The 18,576-nt window shown below is 55.4% G+C and overlaps 6 protein-coding genes across 6 annotated transcripts; 2 read left to right on the top strand and 4 right to left on the bottom strand.

Annotated features, from left to right (window-relative positions):
- Nucleotides 1-575: 575 nt before the first annotated feature.
- AB675_7221 (3-hydroxybenzoate 6-hydroxylase 1) lies at nucleotides 576-2,069 on the top strand (the record flags this gene model as incomplete). Its single annotated transcript, XM_018147573.1, has 6 exons — nucleotides 576-677; nucleotides 744-869; nucleotides 977-1,048; nucleotides 1,107-1,262; nucleotides 1,316-1,666; nucleotides 1,713-2,069. The coding sequence occupies 6 exons, from the start codon at nucleotides 576-578 to the stop codon at nucleotides 2,067-2,069; spliced, it is 1,164 nt and encodes a 387-aa protein (XP_017994994.1).
- A 748-nt stretch (nucleotides 2,070-2,817) lies between these two features.
- Nucleotides 2,818-4,250, bottom strand: AB675_7220 (Fumarylacetoacetase; the record flags this gene model as incomplete). Its single annotated transcript, XM_018147572.1, has 2 exons — nucleotides 2,818-3,446; nucleotides 3,527-4,250. 2 exons carry the CDS (start codon nucleotides 4,248-4,250, stop codon nucleotides 2,818-2,820), a joined length of 1,353 nt encoding a protein of 450 aa, XP_017995006.1.
- Nucleotides 4,251-6,361: 2,111 nt separating this feature from the next.
- AB675_7219 (uncharacterized protein) lies at nucleotides 6,362-7,387 on the bottom strand (the record flags this gene model as incomplete). Its single annotated transcript, XM_018147570.1, has 1 exon — nucleotides 6,362-7,387. The coding sequence occupies one exon, from the start codon at nucleotides 7,385-7,387 to the stop codon at nucleotides 6,362-6,364; it is 1,026 nt and encodes a 341-aa protein (XP_017995044.1).
- Nucleotides 7,388-8,833: 1,446 nt separating this feature from the next.
- On the bottom strand, nucleotides 8,834-13,488 carry AB675_7218 (uncharacterized protein; the record flags this gene model as incomplete). The annotated part of the gene is made up of 2 exons (XM_018147569.1): nucleotides 8,834-11,967; nucleotides 12,069-13,488. 2 exons carry the CDS (start codon nucleotides 13,486-13,488, stop codon nucleotides 8,834-8,836), a joined length of 4,554 nt encoding a protein of 1,517 aa, XP_017994996.1.
- Nucleotides 13,489-13,890: 402 nt separating this feature from the next.
- Nucleotides 13,891-16,124, bottom strand: AB675_7217 (uncharacterized protein; the record flags this gene model as incomplete). Its single annotated transcript, XM_018147568.1, has 2 exons — nucleotides 13,891-15,238; nucleotides 15,349-16,124. The coding sequence occupies 2 exons, from the start codon at nucleotides 16,122-16,124 to the stop codon at nucleotides 13,891-13,893; spliced, it is 2,124 nt and encodes a 707-aa protein (XP_017994997.1).
- Nucleotides 16,125-16,845: 721 nt separating this feature from the next.
- Nucleotides 16,846-18,497, top strand: AB675_7216 (Carboxypeptidase 2; the record flags this gene model as incomplete). The annotated part of the gene is made up of 2 exons (XM_018147567.1): nucleotides 16,846-17,074; nucleotides 17,125-18,497. 2 exons carry the CDS (start codon nucleotides 16,846-16,848, stop codon nucleotides 18,495-18,497), a joined length of 1,602 nt encoding a protein of 533 aa, XP_017995036.1.
- Nucleotides 18,498-18,576: the final 79 nt, after the last annotated feature.

Raw genomic sequence — 18,576 nt, 5'->3', positions numbered from 1 at the left:
GATATGTACAGTACATGTGTCCCGCAAAGTTCCAGGTCATGTTATTTGGTCAACAACTGGGGCGCGTTCTCCAATGCGTTGGTTTAGGGGCCGTGGGCCCTGAAGCGACCATTTCGAAGCCTAGAAATTGGTGTTCTAGAGGTCAGGATTGATACGGATGTCAGGTCGAACAACGCCCAGTCCTTACCCGAACTGCCCCCACAGGCACGCCCCTCAAAGCCCAAAGCAAAGAGTTTCCGGGGGGCTGCGGGGTAAACCTGGAAACTTGTCAGCTCAACAGCGAATCGGAAGCGTGGACAATTTCGCGGGACCTCAATCCGAACCCCCTTTTCCGAACGACCACTTCATCCAGTTCTCGTCGAAGTCTAGGCTTCGGCTGGTGGACTCACTGCCGAGTCGCGCCTAGTCATGGCCTCGCGAGACAGTCTGCATCTGGATGATGCAGCTCATCGGATTACAACCCGGCGAAGCATGAGAATTGTGCGATTCAACCTTAGGGCCGACGAGAGTTGATCGCAGCTTGAATTCGCGTCAAATTTGTCCTGCCGGCATACCATTTCACAGCAACGTTAGTCATGGGCAGCGCAGCGGAACCTCTGAAGGTCATCATCATCGGTGCAGGAATTGGCGGGTTGGCCACCGCCAGCTTCGTACGGCAGCAGGGTCATCATGTGGAGGTTCGTCGTCGACCATATCGACGGCAATGTCTTCTGCAAGGCTAATGTTCTTGCGCAATCCATCAGGTGTACGAGTCAAGCAAATTCGCCAAAGAGCTCGGCGCAGCGATCCACATTCCGCCCAATGCTCACAGCCTGCTGAGGAAGATTGGCATTGATCCTATTGCTATTGGTGCAAATCCGTGCACACGGGTGAGTTCAATTCCTGACGACTCGACATGTTGGTGGATGTATGAGCGCGAGGCTATGGACCATTACCGTCACGAGGTTCATGATCGCTGACATGTCTGGTGACGTAGCTTACGATGTTCGCATCGAGCGGCTTCAAGATCAACTCGATAGATACTAGCGCCGGAAGGAAATGGGAATTTGTACGTGCTCTGAACCAGAATTTCTCGCCGCAGACACCTGTTGACCCATGCCGTCCAGCCCTGGGTTCTTGGGCATCGTGTAAAGCTCCACGATGCTCTCAAGGAAGCCGCAACCTCCGCTGGAGCCACCTTGCATCTCAGCAAGTCCGCTACACGCATAGATCCGCACCAGGGGATTGTCGAATTTGATGACGGCACGAGTGCAAATGGCGACGTGATCATGGCGCCGATGGGGTGCATTCCATCTCGCGAAAGCTGATATCGGAGGATTCGAAACCTTTCAGCAGTGGCAAATCGGCGTTCCGTTTCCTGGTGCCGCGGGAAGCAGTCCTGAGTGACCCACAGACGAAGCATTACGCGTCAACTGACGGCGAGATGGTGATTGTGTACCATGCTGATCGACGCCTGGTGATGTATCCGACTAGTGACAACAGCATCCTCAACTTCGTATGTATCCATCCCGAAGAAGAGACCGCAAGTAAGGCGACCGGAGACTGGAACAACGATGCGACAAAGGAGATGTTGCTGGACGTGTATCGAGACTTTCACCAAGACTTCAAGTCGATCCTCAACAAGTCGAACGCGGAGTCTTTGAAGATCTGGAAACTTCTTGACATGGTGAGTCCGACATTGTCCATTGACGCCAGAGTCTGACTGTCGATAGACACCGCTAGAGTCATGGTCGGACGAAAAGCTAGCACTCCTAGGCGATGCGGCGCACCCGTTCTTGCCACACCAAGGGCAAGGTGGAGCGGTAGCAATCGAGGACGCCGCTGCGTTGGGAGTGTTGTTGGAAGCGGGCTTGAGACCTGAGGATGTCCCGGACCGATTATCCTTGTACGAGGAAATTCGTCGGCCGCGGGCGAACAAACTGCAGGAATATACAAGGCTGGCGGGCGAAGACCTCAAGCCTGGGCAGGCGCAGAAATTCGATGTGAGGGACTATACCAATTACAACTTCGACCACGATGAGTTTGACAACTCGACAAAGAGATTGAAGGAGTGGAAGGAGACCAAGTGAGGCTCGTCCCGTTGCCGAGTCTGGTTCCCGCCTTGAGGTCTCAGCTCGAAAACGGGGGCATTACATAAAGTGCAGTCTCAGCATGGGCTGGCATTGTTGTCACAAAATTCATGACCATCGTCTACGGTCATCGACAGGAGCTAATTGGCAAGAGCGAATGCAAATGCGGGCTGGTCAGAGCGGATGGTTGGCAAGAGTGGAAGCACTGTTGGGCAAGAGCGGATGGCAATGATCCGTAGGCAAGACCAGATCGAGCTTTCTTCTAGTAGACCGGTTGACTGTCTTGATGTCCGGCACCCTGCACTTCATCTGGTGAGCGCACTCATATGAGATCTGAGTCACTGGATTCAGTCAACAACCATGCCAGACCTGCGTGCCCCTGACAAGCTTTTCGTCGAGACGGCCACGCACCTTCCTTGTCCATTGCTTCTGCCCTCACTGAGCCTCAGCTTCATCAGACGTACTCTCTGCACCGGACGTACTCCCTTCACCAGACGAACTGTGTTCACCAGACGCACCCTCTTCACGAGACTCACCCTCGTCATAACACTTCCCTCCACTTCCCCACCCACGCCCCAGTCCCATCCCTAAATTGTCCATTTCCCTCCTCGTACCGCTGCCTGGCCTCCCGCTCCTGCTCTTCGAGTCCCGCCCGCGCATCTTTCTGGCTGGCGTTTTGACAGTCCACGGTCGCCTTGCCAGTATGCTGCTGCGATACTGCGGCGATGAGTCCAGGATTTCAGATTCCTCAGCGATCAAGGGACCTTGCCGCCCTCAACGTCCCACGACACTCGCCAAATCCGACGCAACTGTCACTACCAATATCTCCAGCCCATCCACTCATGACGACCGTATCTCCATCCTCAAGATACATCCGCTCCGCCTTCTCACCACCAATCTTACCCTCGCCCAACACAAAAGGCTCCTTACCACCCTTCGTGATCTCTAATAAGCAACCAAACGATCCCCTTTCGCTTCCGCTTACAGTGCCAGTGGCCAACAGATCACCTGTCCGAATCGCGCACCCATTGCTTGTCTGATGTGCCAGCATGTCGGCGATTGTCCAGTAGATCGAGTCCAATTGAGACGTGCACGCCCGCGTCAACGAGGAGTTTCTGTTATCTTGGCTGGTACCTTCGCTACCGCCATTGCCCTGGGGAGGAGCAGCGCCGACGTCCACAGCAAGGGTTACCGCGTAATGGCCCTTCTCACCACTGGGCGTGAAGTGGTCTGCGACAGGTATCTGGCGCGTCGGGACCGGTACTAGGAAGGGTTCCAGCGCATCTGCGAGTATGATCCAGGGCGAAATCGTGGTAGCGAATGACTTGCCGAGGAAAGGTCCGAGGGGCGGCATTTCGAGAGTCTGGATATCGCGGGCTATTATTGGTCAGCAAGCAACCTCAACCAGTGTACAAGCGCTTCCTGTTTGTGCAGTCACGTTCGGAGCGTTCACTTACCGCTCCAGTCATTCAGCAACACAAACCCGAATATATGCTCCGCGGCCTCCGAGGCAGGAACCAAACGACCTGGTTCAGATGGTTTGCCGACGACGCACGCGACCTCTAGCTCAAAGTCTACAGCACGCGAAGGTGCGAAGACAACTTCTGCCACTGTGCTGCCCTGTTTGAAATGACCCCACGGCCTGAGCACATCACCACCGGAAACCATGATAGAGCTGCTGCGCCCGCCGTAGCCGATAGGAAAATGCAGAAAGCCTGGCGGAAGCTTGCGAATGCCCACGACTGCCTCACCAGCATTGAGCGCGTGGTCGACGCTGCAGGAGAAGTCGGAGAAGTCCCCAATCGTAACGGGCAAGTGCATGATGACGTCGCTGATGGGTACGCGACAGGCAGCCAGCTGTGGCGAGATTGAGGATGGCTCTTCGGTGGTAGCTCGTAGAATGCTCTGCATGGCGTTTCGGACTTGTCGGTGGGCGCGTCGTCCGAGGCTTGCGAGGCCGTTGAGGGTTCTCTGCTGGATTGCATCCTTGATCTCAGACGTCAGCGTGTCGTGTCCGAAGAGGCCGTTTTGTTGCATGGCGGAGAGGAAGTAGACGTAATCGTGCAAGCGAGTGACGATTCCTGGGACATTTTGATGCTGTGAGATTGCCTTGTTGGTAGTTGTCGCGATTCCGAGCGGAAGGTTTGCTAGGGAGAATTGAGCACTGTCGGCGGCGGCCATGATGTGCTGTTCTTTGATATTCAAGCAACGGCGATATCGAGTCGTCGTATACTTGCCGTCAATTGGCTTGAGCTCGATGTACCTAGGTGGGCTGGGCGTTGTTCGGAAGCGCGGCGAAGTTCGGCTCCACTCGGCTTCAGGTGGACTTGAGGCCGCATCTTCAAGAGCGGCGAAGTAAGCATGTCAAGAGCGCATCGTCTTTCGGAGCCATTCGCGCGACCGACAGAAGCGTTGTATCGGGATTCGATCGCACTGCTACCCATGTAATTTGTGAAGGTGATAGTAGCCGAGTATGATCTCGGGTTCGTACTTGCGCGTCAGAGAGATGTCCTCGACTCATGAGCTGTCTCTGAAGTCAGTGATAGCACACGGCATGCTGCCGGTGAAGATCACGCAGATTGCCATCTGCAAGGTATCGGAGAATGCTTCGCCCGACCACAGGCAATTTGGGTTATGCCCATCTGATAGTACGATGAACGTGCGGTGGAAAAGTGCGATAGAATGCAGGCATCGAGGAATAGTTGTCTCGTGCCTTTGCCTACCGTTGCTCATGACTCGCCACATGCACGCTGCGAGGACCAGGGATCGGTCTCGGCAGGCTTCCGGTGCTGGAGGTTGGCCTTACCTTCACGTTGGCTGGATCCTGCTATTCTGCACGACGCTCAGGACTACCTTTCGGTAGGCTCACAAATTGCTCTGAACAAGTTCTGCTGACTCCGGTCGAAGAGCTCAGCGAGCGACCAGGAAGAAGCGATAGAGGATAATTCAAGGTTGATCAACTTCGGTCCGAGCCTTCTGATAGTAACGCTCCTCGATGATGATGGCCGAAGCATTCAGCTAGAACCAAAGACGAACAATGCACGTTTTGCTGCGTGATAAGACCACGACCGTCAGTGAGGCTGCAGAAATGAGAGGGAGACAGGATGTGAGGTGAGGTAGATGTCGAGGTGGAGATGATTAACGGCATAGCGCATCTCGGGGCGGACAGAAGCACCTTGAGTCCGCCTTGACCGGGCTCGAGGTTTGAGCTTGGGGCGACACGTTCGCATCCGCCCTACCTGTAGATACCTTGTAAGGGTGTGGGATTGGAATGAAGCACGACAATGGCCCCGACAACCATTATGAAAGCGCCTCAACGCGTTTGCGCGAGCGAGAGATATTGCTTCATCGAGACGAGCGTGAACATCCACCCAAGTCGCCATGGGCTCCTCCCTGTGACAAGGGTATGGCACTGTTACGGTGCTCGACTGCTCTGTTGGAAGTTTGACGCAGCCTGTCGCAAAGGTGGCAGGGCAGCATCTGACCAGCGCTGAAGCAGCGGTGGGGACAACGGTGTGAGCTTCGCCCGAGTCGTCCGAGTCGAGCGCAATGACTCTGCTGGCTCCGTGTAGATGTGTGTCGATCTGCTGGTTGTCGGGCTTCGAGGGCCTCGACAGGTTATGATGCGGGCGCGGAGGTCGGCGCGGAACGACGAGGAGGATCCATCGGAACGCGCGTGACGGTACGCATCCGACTGAGGCGGCAGGAATCTTCTTCAGCGGCTCAAAACATTGTAGCTGCTTCGATGCGAGGCATATTTGGCGTGGAAGCGGCACCAAGAGGTGGACTTAGACGTTGCCAGTGCTGGAATAAAGGGCGGTTTTTGACTTACCTGTTCACCGTACTTGACATCGCGCTCATTTGGACCACCGTACGTAGGTAGTGCAAGAGCGTCAACGATATTCTATCATTCTACACGAATGCAAGAGCATTATCAGGCATCCATTGATTCATCGTGCCGCACTGATGAAGCTATCTGAATAGGCGCGCATACCCGAGGGAGCAGCGAGGAAGCCCCTTGAATACGCTTGACCTCCTGCGAAGGAATGCTGGTGACGCCTTTCGCGCATGGCTTCCTCGCTGCCGTTGTCATTTTCCGTGCCGCATACCTGTGCGATACGCCACTGCTCTGCTGGAGTTCTCCCTGGCACTTCACACCGTTTGATTCATCGAATCAGCGAAAGCGCCATGCATCTGGCAGTGGAGTAGCACCAGCTCAACATCTCAATCAACCTTCCCCAGCCTTACTCGCTTGCCTTCAACTTCGCGCTCACCAAGCTCCAGCTCACTGATCAGAATAGCAACCGACCTTGGCCCCTCGCGATTACCTGCTCAGCCTGATTCGGTGACATGCATGCCTCTCTGGCGTTGAATTCCTCAGAGAGCCAGTGATGAACATTCGCTTCCCATGCAGGACGGGCAGGCGCACCTGGGTCAGCTTGAGGATGAGCGGGCCGGCCAGGACGGCCACCTGTAGCGAAAGCTTTCAGCGGCATGGCGAGGAATTTGATGGCGTAGATTGGATCGTGGACGTATGGTATTGCGTTCTGGAGAGGCCGATCTGTGGTTGGCTGATATTTTATATCGACTATGTGTCTTCCTTCCCAATCCTGGCGGAATTGATACACCAGATACAGCTTGTTGTGCCAGCTCTTGAATCGCCAGAGAAAACCGCCCCAGGGATCGTGTGAAAAGGCGAGTGAGAAGATAGAACGGCTCACGAAGTGAATGTTGGGCTTGTCGTTGTCTGAAGTATCTGGCTGAGTGTACAGTGACTCAAGCTTCTCCATGGTTGGGATCAGCATTGGGTAATTGTTGCTACCAGAAAAAGACTCGTTGTCCCCGGTTCGTTCGCGCATGGGATATGCAGGCATCGGCTTCTGAAATTCGGCTTCGGCCTCCTCGAGATCGCAGCAAATACACAGGGTAGGTCCTTGCATACACTTATTGACCTGGTTCTGGATGCCGTCTTGATGAACTCCTTCCTGGACTCGTGCGGCGACAATCGCGTTGGCGGCCCAGCATGATGGTCTGTCGATATCATCCTTCTCGCCGTAATCCTCCGGTCCGTGTCTTGAGACAACGAAGACAATATTCTTGAAGCTCTTCCACTCGTTATCGGTGAGATCGTCAGCTGACTTGTAGGGTGTCCAGTCGCCAGGGCGTATGTCAGGTAGGTCGTCATTGTTCTGAGCGATGCGATAGCAGACTTTGGTGGGCGGATTCTGCTCTGTTACGATTTGCGCGATGCCTGGGAAGCGACCTTGTGCGAATACCCCATCATTGTTGGGCGGCGTCCATTGAGATGCGTCGGCCATGATGCGTGCACACAGACGAGTGCAAGAGAGACGTCGATGGTTTGGAGGGAGATTTCTGGGAGTGTGCGTTCGGGTGGTAAAACGAGAAGAGAGAAATTCTGGCAATAAGATTATTTGTAGGTTGTCAGGCTGCAGTCACTGCATTCGTAGATGCGCAGTGGTTGCCTTGAGCAACCACGATGTTCCTTCACTTCAACTCAAGCTTGCACTCAGTTGTCAGTGACAGTCGGCTGATGTCGGGCATCCTGATGGCGGAAATCGCTATTCCAAGAAGAGTGTGAAAGCATCTGACAGAGTATCTGTACACCTTGCAGCCATCTTGATGTCGTCCCATGTATTCGACTATCTCTACGTGCCATATGAATGTGCTTGGGTACTTAGTGAGTCAAGTGACGCCCGTGATCGTGGACGCCGCTCATGATGTCTGGGTCCCATCTTCTATGCTATCTCCAAGTCTTGTGTAGGTATGTGTCGCTCTGCAGTCACGGGCGAGAAAACGGACCGCCACTCAACGGAAGCGTCGCGTCCGTCAATGGAGAATAAATTCAATACTCACATCTTCATGGAGACTTTGCGGCTTCCTGGGGAAGCGTCAACAACCACGTGGCATCTCCGCTCCGCCGCCCTTGTGGTGGATATGCTTCGCATCTTGAAGTAGGACTGAACGGACACTATTTCTGGAGGGTGACTCTTCCTGGGATTGGCTAGGTCTTCTTATATGCCTCTGACTTCCCATTCACTGTTCCTCCATATCGAATAGGCTTCAACCTAGCTCACAGTCGTCACTGAACCAAGCCTCATAATTTACAGCCCCCAGATTCTGCCCAACAATCAACGCTGAGAAACTGTCCACTCATCGCTTCACGGGTCGGCAGCATGGTGCAACGGCGAGCACATCAAGTAAGACTTCGGTCCTAAGAGGGCGCGTAGGCCTCTAGCCACCGTGAGCAGGGCTCACCGCGTAGGCGTCTGGCCACCCCTCGCGATTGATGAAGATCCTGGTTCGATTCCGGGTGCTGCCATAGTTCTGTCTTTTTGCGTTTGGAGTGTCGACTCTTTCGGGTTGAGTGAGTGGCCAATGAAGCACGTCCGAGACTGGTCACTAGTCCAGCCATCCAGATCGGGCGGGCTTGATTGAGGATAGAGAGAAAAGAAGCAGATGTGATGTGTACAAACGTTAGGGGTATCATTGTGGAAAGATAACTGGAGACGCTCGAATCGAACCCAATAGATGACCAAGAACAAATGGAGCCTTCGAAATCCTCCAGACCGGCCTTCCAGCGCTATGTTCACCAATGGAAGTCGGTCATCTCATGTTGAAGCAGCCTTAGCGACCATCTCCTGTCTCTCCATGACAAGTGCCTCCAACACCCTCCTCAACTCAGCCTCGCTCTTCAAGCTTCCGAAGGTCATCGCACCCTTTGCCGTTGCCGAGCTGCCGACCTCCTAGGCCTCACCACCCATGCCAACGCCACCAACACCATCCTCGCTGTCACGACCGCCTTCCTCTCCTTCTAGCCCATCATCACGCGCAGGTATTCGGCTGAGGATAGCAGCCATCTTCTCGTTCCCACGCAGACTTTCTTCGCTAAGATCGTCTAGCTGCCGGAGTCCCTCCTCAATGCCCTTGAGCTGGCCGGAGACATTGGATTTCTTGCCGTGAGGTCCGAGGCCTCCGTGGCCTGAGTGTTCTTCAGCAGCATCCATATCACGACTGTGTTCTGGCGACGTAGGTGTGGCGTGAGGCAAGTCGTTGCCTGAGCTTGTGCTGACTTGCCGCTGCTCGGCGGGCCGAGTCGGCGTGGCAGGCGAAGGGGAGGACGCCCACTTGCTCGCGCCGACACCATTGCCAGTCTTGGGCGAGGGGCTTTCAATAGAAGGCGACTTTGCCGCAGCCGCTGCAGAAGCAGCCTTCAGCTTCTCGCCGTACTCCCTCTCCATATCCGCCATTCGCGAACTCATACCCGCGATCTTCCCAACCGCAGTACTCAACTCTGCGTTGACCTTCTCGACCTCCGCCTCGAACTCAGCCCTCGCCTCCTCTGCCTTGTCCTGTTCGTCCTTCAGTATTCCTTTCAGCGTTGACACCTGGAATCGCGCAGCATCAAGCTCATCGGCAGCCGCTCGGTACTGCTGCTCAAGAGTCCGCACCCTCTCTGAATTGCCGGCATCAGTCTCGGAACGTGCAGCACTCAGAGCGGCGGCGTGCTGCTCCTCGATGTCATCGAGACTCTGCAGGGCAGATGCGGCATCGGCTTCTAGCTGCTTCACACGCTGAGAGTGTGTGTCTTTGAGCTGTTGGACTGCGGCGGCGTGGTCTTCGTTCAGGCGGCCTTCAAGGTCGGTGAGGGCGTCTGAGTGGCTGGCCAGGGCTGTGCTGTGCTCTTCTTGAATGGCGGCGAGCTGCTGTTGGAGGGCGGAGATCTCGGACCGGTGGGAACCTTTGAGGTGATCTATCTCGGCAGACTTCGATCGTGTCTCTTCGATCTGCTGCTGTAGAGCCGAGATTTTAGATTGATGAGAGTCGTTGAGTTCGGCCATCTGGGCGGCCTTCAGCTGGGAATCTTGCAATTGCTTCTGTAGCTTCGAAAGCTCGGACTGGTGGGTGTCTTCCAGCTCACTCAGTTGAGCAGCTACTGTTTCTGCCTCTTTGATCGCGTCGTCCAGCTGGTCCTTGAACAGGGCGGCCTCCGCGGCAGAAGCAGCCGCCGAGTCGTTGCCTTCACTTTGAGCAGCAGCCAGAGCAGTAGCATGAGTCTTCTTCAGGGCATCAATGGCAGCCTCGTGGTCGGATTTGAGACTGGCGAGCTTGGCTTCATGCGTCGTCGCCACACCGTCGAGCAGTGTAGAATGGTCGTCCTGGGCGGCCTTCAAGTCCGCTTGCAGCTTTTCGATTTGCTCGGCTGCAGATGTGCGCTGATTCCCTAGTGTTTCAAGCTCGCTAGAACGGCCGGTCTGGGCGGCCTCCAGCTCTGCTTTCTGATTTCGCAGGTCCTCGAGCTCGGTTGAATAATCTTTCTGCGCGGCCTCCAGTTCTGCCTGTAGCCTCTCGATTTGCGCAGCTGTGGATGCGCTGTGATTTCGCAGGCTTTCGAGCTCGCTGGAATTGTCATTCCGGGCGGCCTCCAGCTCTGCCTGGAGCATCTTAATCTGCTCAGCCGTAAAAGCGGTCTGGTTTCGTAGGGTTTCGAGTTCACCCGCATGCGTTTCCTGCAGTCGGTTGGCTTCCAGCTTCTTCTCCTCGGCGTGTGCATTCTTCAGATCTGCCATCTCCTTGGAGTGCGACGAGGACAAGCCAGCTTGGATCTCATCGTGCACTCGCATCTGATCTTCCAGGTCCCGTTCATGCTTGGCGATAACTTCGTCGAGTTTGGACGAATCGGTTCGGGCGGCCTCCAGATCTTTCTGATGGCCTGCAGTAAGTCCGGCGATTTTGGCGGCATGCTCCGAATGTGCAGCCTCGAGTGCTTGCTTGTGCTCATTCGAGAGTGTCGACAATTTGCTGGTATGCTCAGCAACCAAGGTGTTCTGCGATTCAAGTGCTTTCTGTTCCGCTTCTTGGGCGCGTTGTTGCAAGTCGGCCAATTGAGTTCGTAAATCGTCAACTTGGCCCTGAAGAGTTGCAGAGTCCTCCTGGCGTTGTGAGAGCGCCAACTCGTGCTCTTCTTGCAAGCTCTGCAATGCCTTCTTATGCTGTTCCGCTGTCGAGACGCTCTGTTCCGCCAGACGTGTTGTCAGATCTTGCACTTCGCGCGTCAGACTATCGGTCTGCTCCTTACTTGCCGCAGAGCCCGCCTCGGCGTTCGACAACGCGTCCGCAAGCTTCTTCTCCAGATCGTCAATTTGTGCGCTAGAGGCCTCCGCGGAGGTCTGGCTAGCCGCTTTTGAATCCTGCAATTGCTGCTGCAGATCTTCGAGGTCGGTTTTGTGCTTAGCCAGCTGTTGAGCATGCTCCTTTCGGGCGGCCTCAAGGGCTTGCTGGGCTTCCTCTGCTATCGACTTGCTGGACTTGCTTGATTCTTCAGCACGAGCTTCGAGCTCCGCAATGGTCGCGCTCAACGCCGTAGCCTCTTTCTGGCTCGCGACCAGTCTCGACTCATGTTCAGCTGATCGCGCCTCGAGCTTCTCCGTCAAGTCAGCGACATGGGCTTCTAGGGTCTTGCATAGAGCCTGAGCCTCGGATATCTGTTGCTCTTTCTCTGCAGAGGCCGCCCTGAGCTCCGCTTTGAGGGTCTCCAGTTCCTCGCTCAGAGACTGGGATAGCTTGTTCGACTCATCAAGTGCTGTACGGTGAGTAGTGCTTTCGGACGTCTGCGCCTCGAGCTTCGTGGACAGGTCCTTCACTTGCGAATCGAGCTCCTCAGAAAGCTTGCGAGCTTCTGTGAGCTGCGAGTCCTTCCCTTGTGAATCTGACATGGCGGAGTCCTTCAGCGCATTGATCTCAGAAGTAAGCGTGTCGACCAGCGCCTTGCTTTCACTCAGAGAATGCTTGCTGGCACTCCCTTCGCTGGTTAGGGCTTCCAGTTTGGCTGTCAGATCTTCGACTGTACCTTGCAGCGACTCAATCTGGAGTCTATTCTCTGCTAGGTCAGCCTCATCGCCCTTGCTGCGCCTCTGAAGGTGTCAAGATTTGCCCGCAGCTCTTCGATCGTGGCCGTGAGAGTGGTGATCTGGTTGCGACTTTCTTCAAGCTGCTTCGTAGCCGCAACTTCGGATTCCTTCGCCTTGGACTGGTAGTCTTGGAGCTGACCTTGCAGGGATTCGATCTGTAGCTGTGACTCTGTGGCTGCTTCGCTGTGCTTGGTAGCGTCGACGCTCGCAGTGTCGAGTTGAGCTGTCAGTTCGGCGACTTGTGCTTGGAAGGCAGCGGCCTTCTCACGAGCTTCAGCTAACTCGGCGTCAGACTTGCTCGAATCTTGGACCTGATCGGCTTGAGCTTGTAGAGCCCGCTCATGCTCAGCAGTTGCTGCTTCGGCCGCGGCCTGGAGTTCGGCGACTCTGGCAGTCAGTGTTGCCTCCTTGACTCGGAGGTCATCCAGCTCTTTGCTCGGTTCGTTATTGGGCACGGGTTCGCCATCTTTGCCAGACTCAGCCAGCCCCAGCAACTCCTTGTCCTCCTCGGCCAGGGAGTCAGCGTCAGACAGCTCCTCGGCGGTTGGTGCTCGGCCGTGCTCTTTCTCAAATTGTCGAACCTTGGCGAGATCGCTTCTCAGCTTGTTCGTTCGTTCCTTGATTCGTGTTTCGACCTCCTCTTGATCAGCTGCGCCAGACCCGTCGTCGGTCATGGCTGCGGACAGCATTTGCGAGACCAGCTCGTACTCGTGTATGCGCTGCTCCATCACGACAGAGCGGGTGGATTTGCGGGAGCCAAGGACAGGCCGCGTTGGGGGCTTCAGAGTGGCGGAGGCAGTATCAGTGATGTTCTCCTTGTCATCATCGGCAGCCTTGACCACGGCCGGAGAGGCAGGAATTGTGCTGAGCCGTTTCTTCTCTGGTGCTACAGCAGCCGCCGTTCGAGATGACAGAGTTGAGGTGGCGGAAGGGCGAGTTGTTCGGGCGCCTGCGATCGGTCTTGCAGGCGTTGCAGCTGGTTGACGTGCCGCAGTAGGGCTTGCGGTGGATGTCCGAGCTGCTGACGGGCGACCAGCTACGCTCGGCTTGCTTGCAGGAGTGCCGAGTGCAGACCGCGACGATGTCGTAGCCGGCCGCTCAGTAGATGCTGTTGGTGCCATTGACATGCGCTTGGGCCGGGCAGCGATGCCATCTTTCTTGTCGTCGCCCTTCTCATCACCCGTAGCAGATGCAACCGAAGGCCGGCTTCGATGCGTAGCTGTCGCTGTGGACGGTGTTGAGGTCGCTGTTGAGGCCGGCTTGCGGACAGTGCTCGGCACGGTCGAGCGAATTGGTGGCTTGCTGAGTGAGGAGGTAGTCGTGCTGGTGCGAGTCCCACTCACAGGCGTCGTTCTAGGCGCCGTGGTGGAAGGAGTCGTTCTGGACGTGGTCGTCGTCGTCGGTTTGCCTGCAGCCAGTGGCCGACGAGCCGCAGTGGATGTGCTTGGGGCGGGCTTATGGGGAGTGCTGTCTTTGGCCTTGTCCGCCATGATTATTGCTGAATGCTGGAAATGAAGAATACGCTTACGGAACGCTCACGAAGAAGTCGAACAATGCTGCAGCAAAGGAAAGAGTGTGATAGCAGCGTGGTTGAGGAGGATCAACGTCGAGAGGTCTGGGTTGCAGGCGAGCCAATGTCGTCAAAGCAGCAAATCGCGTAAATTTTGCCAAAACTCGCGTTGCGGTGTTAGGCCTCATATCCCCTTGACAAGCTGGGACCTCTAGGAACATGTGATGAGCAAGTAAGGAACTGTACTTGTGCCCACAACCTGCTTGCTACTGTAGCCTTGTGGATCATTGCTTCAGATGCTACTCTTCTATACCCGAGACATCTAATCATACACGTAGTCCGAAACGATGATTCGTTGGTAGAAGTCCTGCCAGAGCATTCCTCATGCATGAACGCTCGTCAGCCATCGCCACTCTTCGTTTGGCAAGCTCTCCATCATTGGTGTCAATTCCATCTTCAGCCGAATCGCCCGCTCAACCACATCAGACACTCGTCGATTGAGGTTCTCCGCAATTATAGCGAACCGGTCCTCACCAGTCTCACGCTGTAGGTCCATAATCAAGGCACTCATTTCGTCTTTGCTCCACTCCGCAACGGCTGCACGGACGCCTGTCCCAGAATGTCTAGGTACAGGTCTTGCACCATTGCTCCAGGTCTGCTGCGGCGAAGCACGAAGGTGGCCGTTATCGTCGAGATCGTCAATGTCGATCACAGCCTGCCGTGAAAGAGGCTGAGGTATGGACTGGGTGAAGAAGCCACGCATGTCCGTTGCTGATCTTGCCGCTGCACGCTGCGCCTCCCGCCTTGCGTCCCGCTCTGCCCTGATCCTGGCCAGACGCTCCGCCTCTTCTTGCCTCTTTCTTGCCGCTTCTCTGACCTGTGCACGTGCTTTGTCTTCCAGTTGCTTCCTCCGGCGATACTGAGCCTGCTCGTACTCGCGTGTCACCTCCTCGCTTCTTCGAATGCGCTCCTGTTCGGCAAGGTGAGCTCGCTGCGCTTCTTGTCGGCGCTCAATAGCCTTGTAGTGGGAGTTGTACTCATGAAGGATGCTTTTGATGCTGCCTCCGATTGAACTGTGCGTGGTAGAAAGTATCATTTCTCCGTCGAGTGACGAGGGTCGCGGTTGCCAAGTTCGAGCTCTCTCGACTGTTCGTCGTGTCAACTCAAGAAGCCTCATCAGTGGCCTGGCGTCATGGAGTGATGTATCTTCAGTTGGTCGGACAGCTCTGAGAACGAACTTCGTAGTCCGCACAAGTCGTGGAATGATGATCTGATAGAGATCGCCGACTCGTTTCTGCGACTCTCTTCGCGTATTCTGGCGTACTCCCGACTCGCTGGGCATGCTGCCAACTTCCCGGATCTCACGCAGCTTAACTTCCAACGTCTCAATGGTTTTTGTCACCGCAGCAGCATCGAAGCGGCGCTCTTTCACCTGCAGCCATAACTCGACGATACTTTCATACATGTCTTTGGCAACTGCAGAACTGGGACGGTCGGCTCGGGATGGTCGAAACTTTTGCTCGGCAAGGAATAAATCGATCCAATACTCCTGGCAGCCGTGTAAATGGGCCTCGGTCTCCATTCCACGGATGAGAGGTAGTCGGTCGGTGGCCTCGTCGCCGACGTCTTCGTGCCCGTTGATCCTGGCCTGCTCATCCTTTTGCTCGTCGTCATCGACTTCCTGGTCGGACGTCTCACCAACGTCGTGCTCTGCTACTTGGCGGTCGTCGCTTCCTCATCCTCAGCGTCTCCGCCAGGATTGACTACTAAGTGATCGCCTTCTTCTTCGTCATGGTCTTGGCTCACTGGTTGTGACGCATCCAATCTGGGTGGCTGCGACATAGAATGTGAAGCCGCTGCGCCAGCACGAGGGTCCCGCGGCTGAGCCGATGCCTTTCGTGGCTGCCGTCGTTGTGTTCGGACAGGTGACTCGTTGTTACTGAGATTCACGCCTGGCACATCGGTATTGACCACCCCTTGACCTTTCAATGGCGATCGATCGACGGCTTTCTTCCTCCCGAGCTGTCGCACTTTCGCTGGCGCTGGCGCAGCCGTACCTCTGGGGACATCATCATCTTCGGAGGCTGGCGCGACAGGGGGATCTTGCTCGACTTCTTCTTCCACTTCCCAATCGTACACATCTTGTTCGCGCCTCGGCTTAGGAATAGAGGGACCAGTAGTTCGCCGCTTCAGTTTAGCAGGACTCTTGTTCTTCGGCGGACGACCGGGAGCTCCTGTCCGCGTGATGGCAGGCCTGCCTTCACCTGGCGTTGAGGCTGCACTCTGCGTGGCGTCGGGCTCTCGCACCCGCCGAGCCTCACTCGGTCGCTCACCAACTTCAGGCAAGCCTGTTGTGCTGGCACGGCGTCGTCTCTCTCTTACTTGTGGTTGTAGTTCGGGTGTGGAGACGGGGTCTTCCCCACGGACCCGCATCGATCGCCTCGTGGTTGTAGTCCTTTTTCCGCTCATCTCATTCATCGTCTCGACAAGCTGCCGCGCTGCCGAATCAGGTGCATCATCTTCGCTGTGCTCGTCAAGCGCTGGCGTTCGTGGTCTCGTTGAGCCGGAACGCGTTCGAGGACGCGTCGCGCGTCGCAGAGGATTCGGCGGTGCCATAGAGGTCTTGCAGTCAAATTTTCGGGAGGACCTTACCCGTGCCGTTGAGCAGCCCTAATACCATTTGGACCCGCCCACAACATACGAAGTTGGCGTTCGTGCTGGGTCATGAAGTCGTTTTGTTGATGTTTGCTGCCAACCTCGGACAATCACACCAACGAGGAGATAGTGGCCTAAGTCCGGATTTGACTTGAATCGATTCCCCCTCCCACCTCTTCACTTACTCCGCCAGCGCAGCAAGACCAAGAAAGGTGCACGGCATCAGCGACCCCGACACTGCCCTGTCTACAGTACAGCACTACAGCTACGTGGTCCTCCGCTGCCAAGTCCAGCCAAGGGCCAAGAGACGAGCTACGCAGTGGGATATCGATGATCTGCCTCGTGTTTCCCCGCCCTCCTTGTTGACCTTCCTCCTTCGGTCTACTAACAAGGTCGAAGCGGACATTTCTTTACTGCCGTTGTGACCCAAGACACTAGGTAGGTGAGATACTGCTGTTTCTCCGATAAGCAACGAATCACGTCCACGTTACGACCAACGCTTCCGTGAACCAAGTGATTCTCGGGCAAGGTCGCCACGAATGTGCCTATATCGCCCGCCATGATGGTTCTACCGATATCGCCGTAATATCGAGCGGAGAGATATAATGCTCGAGCGACCTGTCAAGTAAAGGAAGCACTGGATTCATCGATGTCAGGTAAGAAAGCGCACGGAATAGTCATTATGTACTTCCGTGTGCTTGCGCTGGCCGCTGCCATCACTGGAGTCAGTGCTCAAGGTCTGCAGTATGGTGAGAATCAACGTGGGACGATCAAAGACAGCGATATCGTAGCTCAAGCCTTCCCCGATGTCGACGGTATCGAACTTCTCTCGCCTGCATTCTTGAGGCCGAATTCCACGCCACCAGGCTGGTCAAATGGAACAGATGGACCGACGGACGATGCAGAGATGGGTACGATGTGCCACGAAATTCTTCGCTTGTATACTGACCGAGCTCACTAGACTACTGGTACCGCACCATCGCCAGGAGAAACGACTGGCTGCACTACCTAGGCGCTGAGTTCTCATCAGAAGAGGGGCGGCCCATTCCATATCTCTTCCTCACCAGCCCGGATTCTAACAATGCCACCAAGCTCAAAGTCTACATTCAAGCCGCCATCCACGGTGATGAGCCAGCTGGTGACCAGTCTGTCATGGCCCTTCTTGGCAAAATGGACGCCAACCAGACCTGGACTGCTTCCCTGCTCGAACGCATGGACATCAAAATCCTCCCCCGATACAACCCAGATGGTGTTGCTTACTTCCAACGACAACTCGCCTCCAATCTTGATGGCAACCGCGAGCATCTCAAGCTTGATCGACAGCAGTCCAGAGTTATTAAGAAGGTATTCATGGACTATTCGCCTCACATCTCCATCGACATGCATGAATTCACCGCACCCACTGTCTACGGCGGAGACTACCAACACGGCGCGGATGCGCTTATCTCAGGTGGTATCAACCCTAACATCCATCCTGCGATCCGCGAACAATTGCTCGAAGTGTTCATCCCCGCCATGGGCGAGCGGCTGGAAACCAATGGACTACGTTGGGAGCCATACGTTACTGGCTCCTCAAATCGGACGCAGGGCTCCCGCATAGAGTTCGAAGAAGCTGTTACTGAGGCTCGTACCGGTCGCAATGCGTACGGTCTGACACAAACTATCTCCTTCCTATGTGAGCTACGAGGAATCAGGCTGGCCGATCAGCACTTTCAGCGCCGTGTCACCACGGGACTGCTCAAGCTCGAGGCCATTCTTGAGACTGCACGTGACAATTTCGACAGTGCCCTCTCCATTGTCGAGGACGCGAGAGAAGAATTCATCAACGGCAACGACGACATTGTTATCACAGACTCCTACACGCCTTCAGTACGGAATTTCACAATGGTGAACCGCGAGACCGGAGAGATCGAGCAGGTTGAGGTTGATTTCTGGGAAACCACGCCGTCAGTTGCCAACCTTACACGCCCGAGACCCGAGGCGTACCTTATTCCTCGAACGTGGTCGGATGTTGCTGCTCGACTCGAGAACTATGGCCTCGAGGTCGAGACGCTGGATTATGAGTATCGTGGGACTGTTGAAGTACTCAACATCACCTCAACAGAATTGGACGATGCGATATACGAGGGTCACGTTCTGAACACGGTGACAGCGGAGCCGCTGTACAAGGAGGTCCGACTGCCTGTTGGCAGCTTCTTGGTCAGTACACGCCAGAAGAATGCGGCGCTGGCGTTCATTGCCTTGGAGCCAGAGAACATCGACTCGTATGTCACATTCAACCTGATTCCCGTAGATGTGGGCGACGAATACCCAATCTTCAGAGTGATGGGGTGAGCTGGAAGTATCAGAGTAGCTGTGGCGGTGGTGAATGAATACTGTTCAAGCGAGCAGTAGTACCCATAGTATATCAAAT

This window comes from Cyphellophora attinorum (genome assembly GCF_001299255.1).
Source record: "Cyphellophora attinorum strain CBS 131958 chromosome Unknown Contig45, whole genome shotgun sequence".
NCBI classification, from domain to species: domain Eukaryota; kingdom Fungi; phylum Ascomycota; class Eurotiomycetes; order Chaetothyriales; family Cyphellophoraceae; genus Cyphellophora; species Cyphellophora attinorum.
This window is presented reverse-complemented; position numbering and strand designations above follow the sequence as displayed.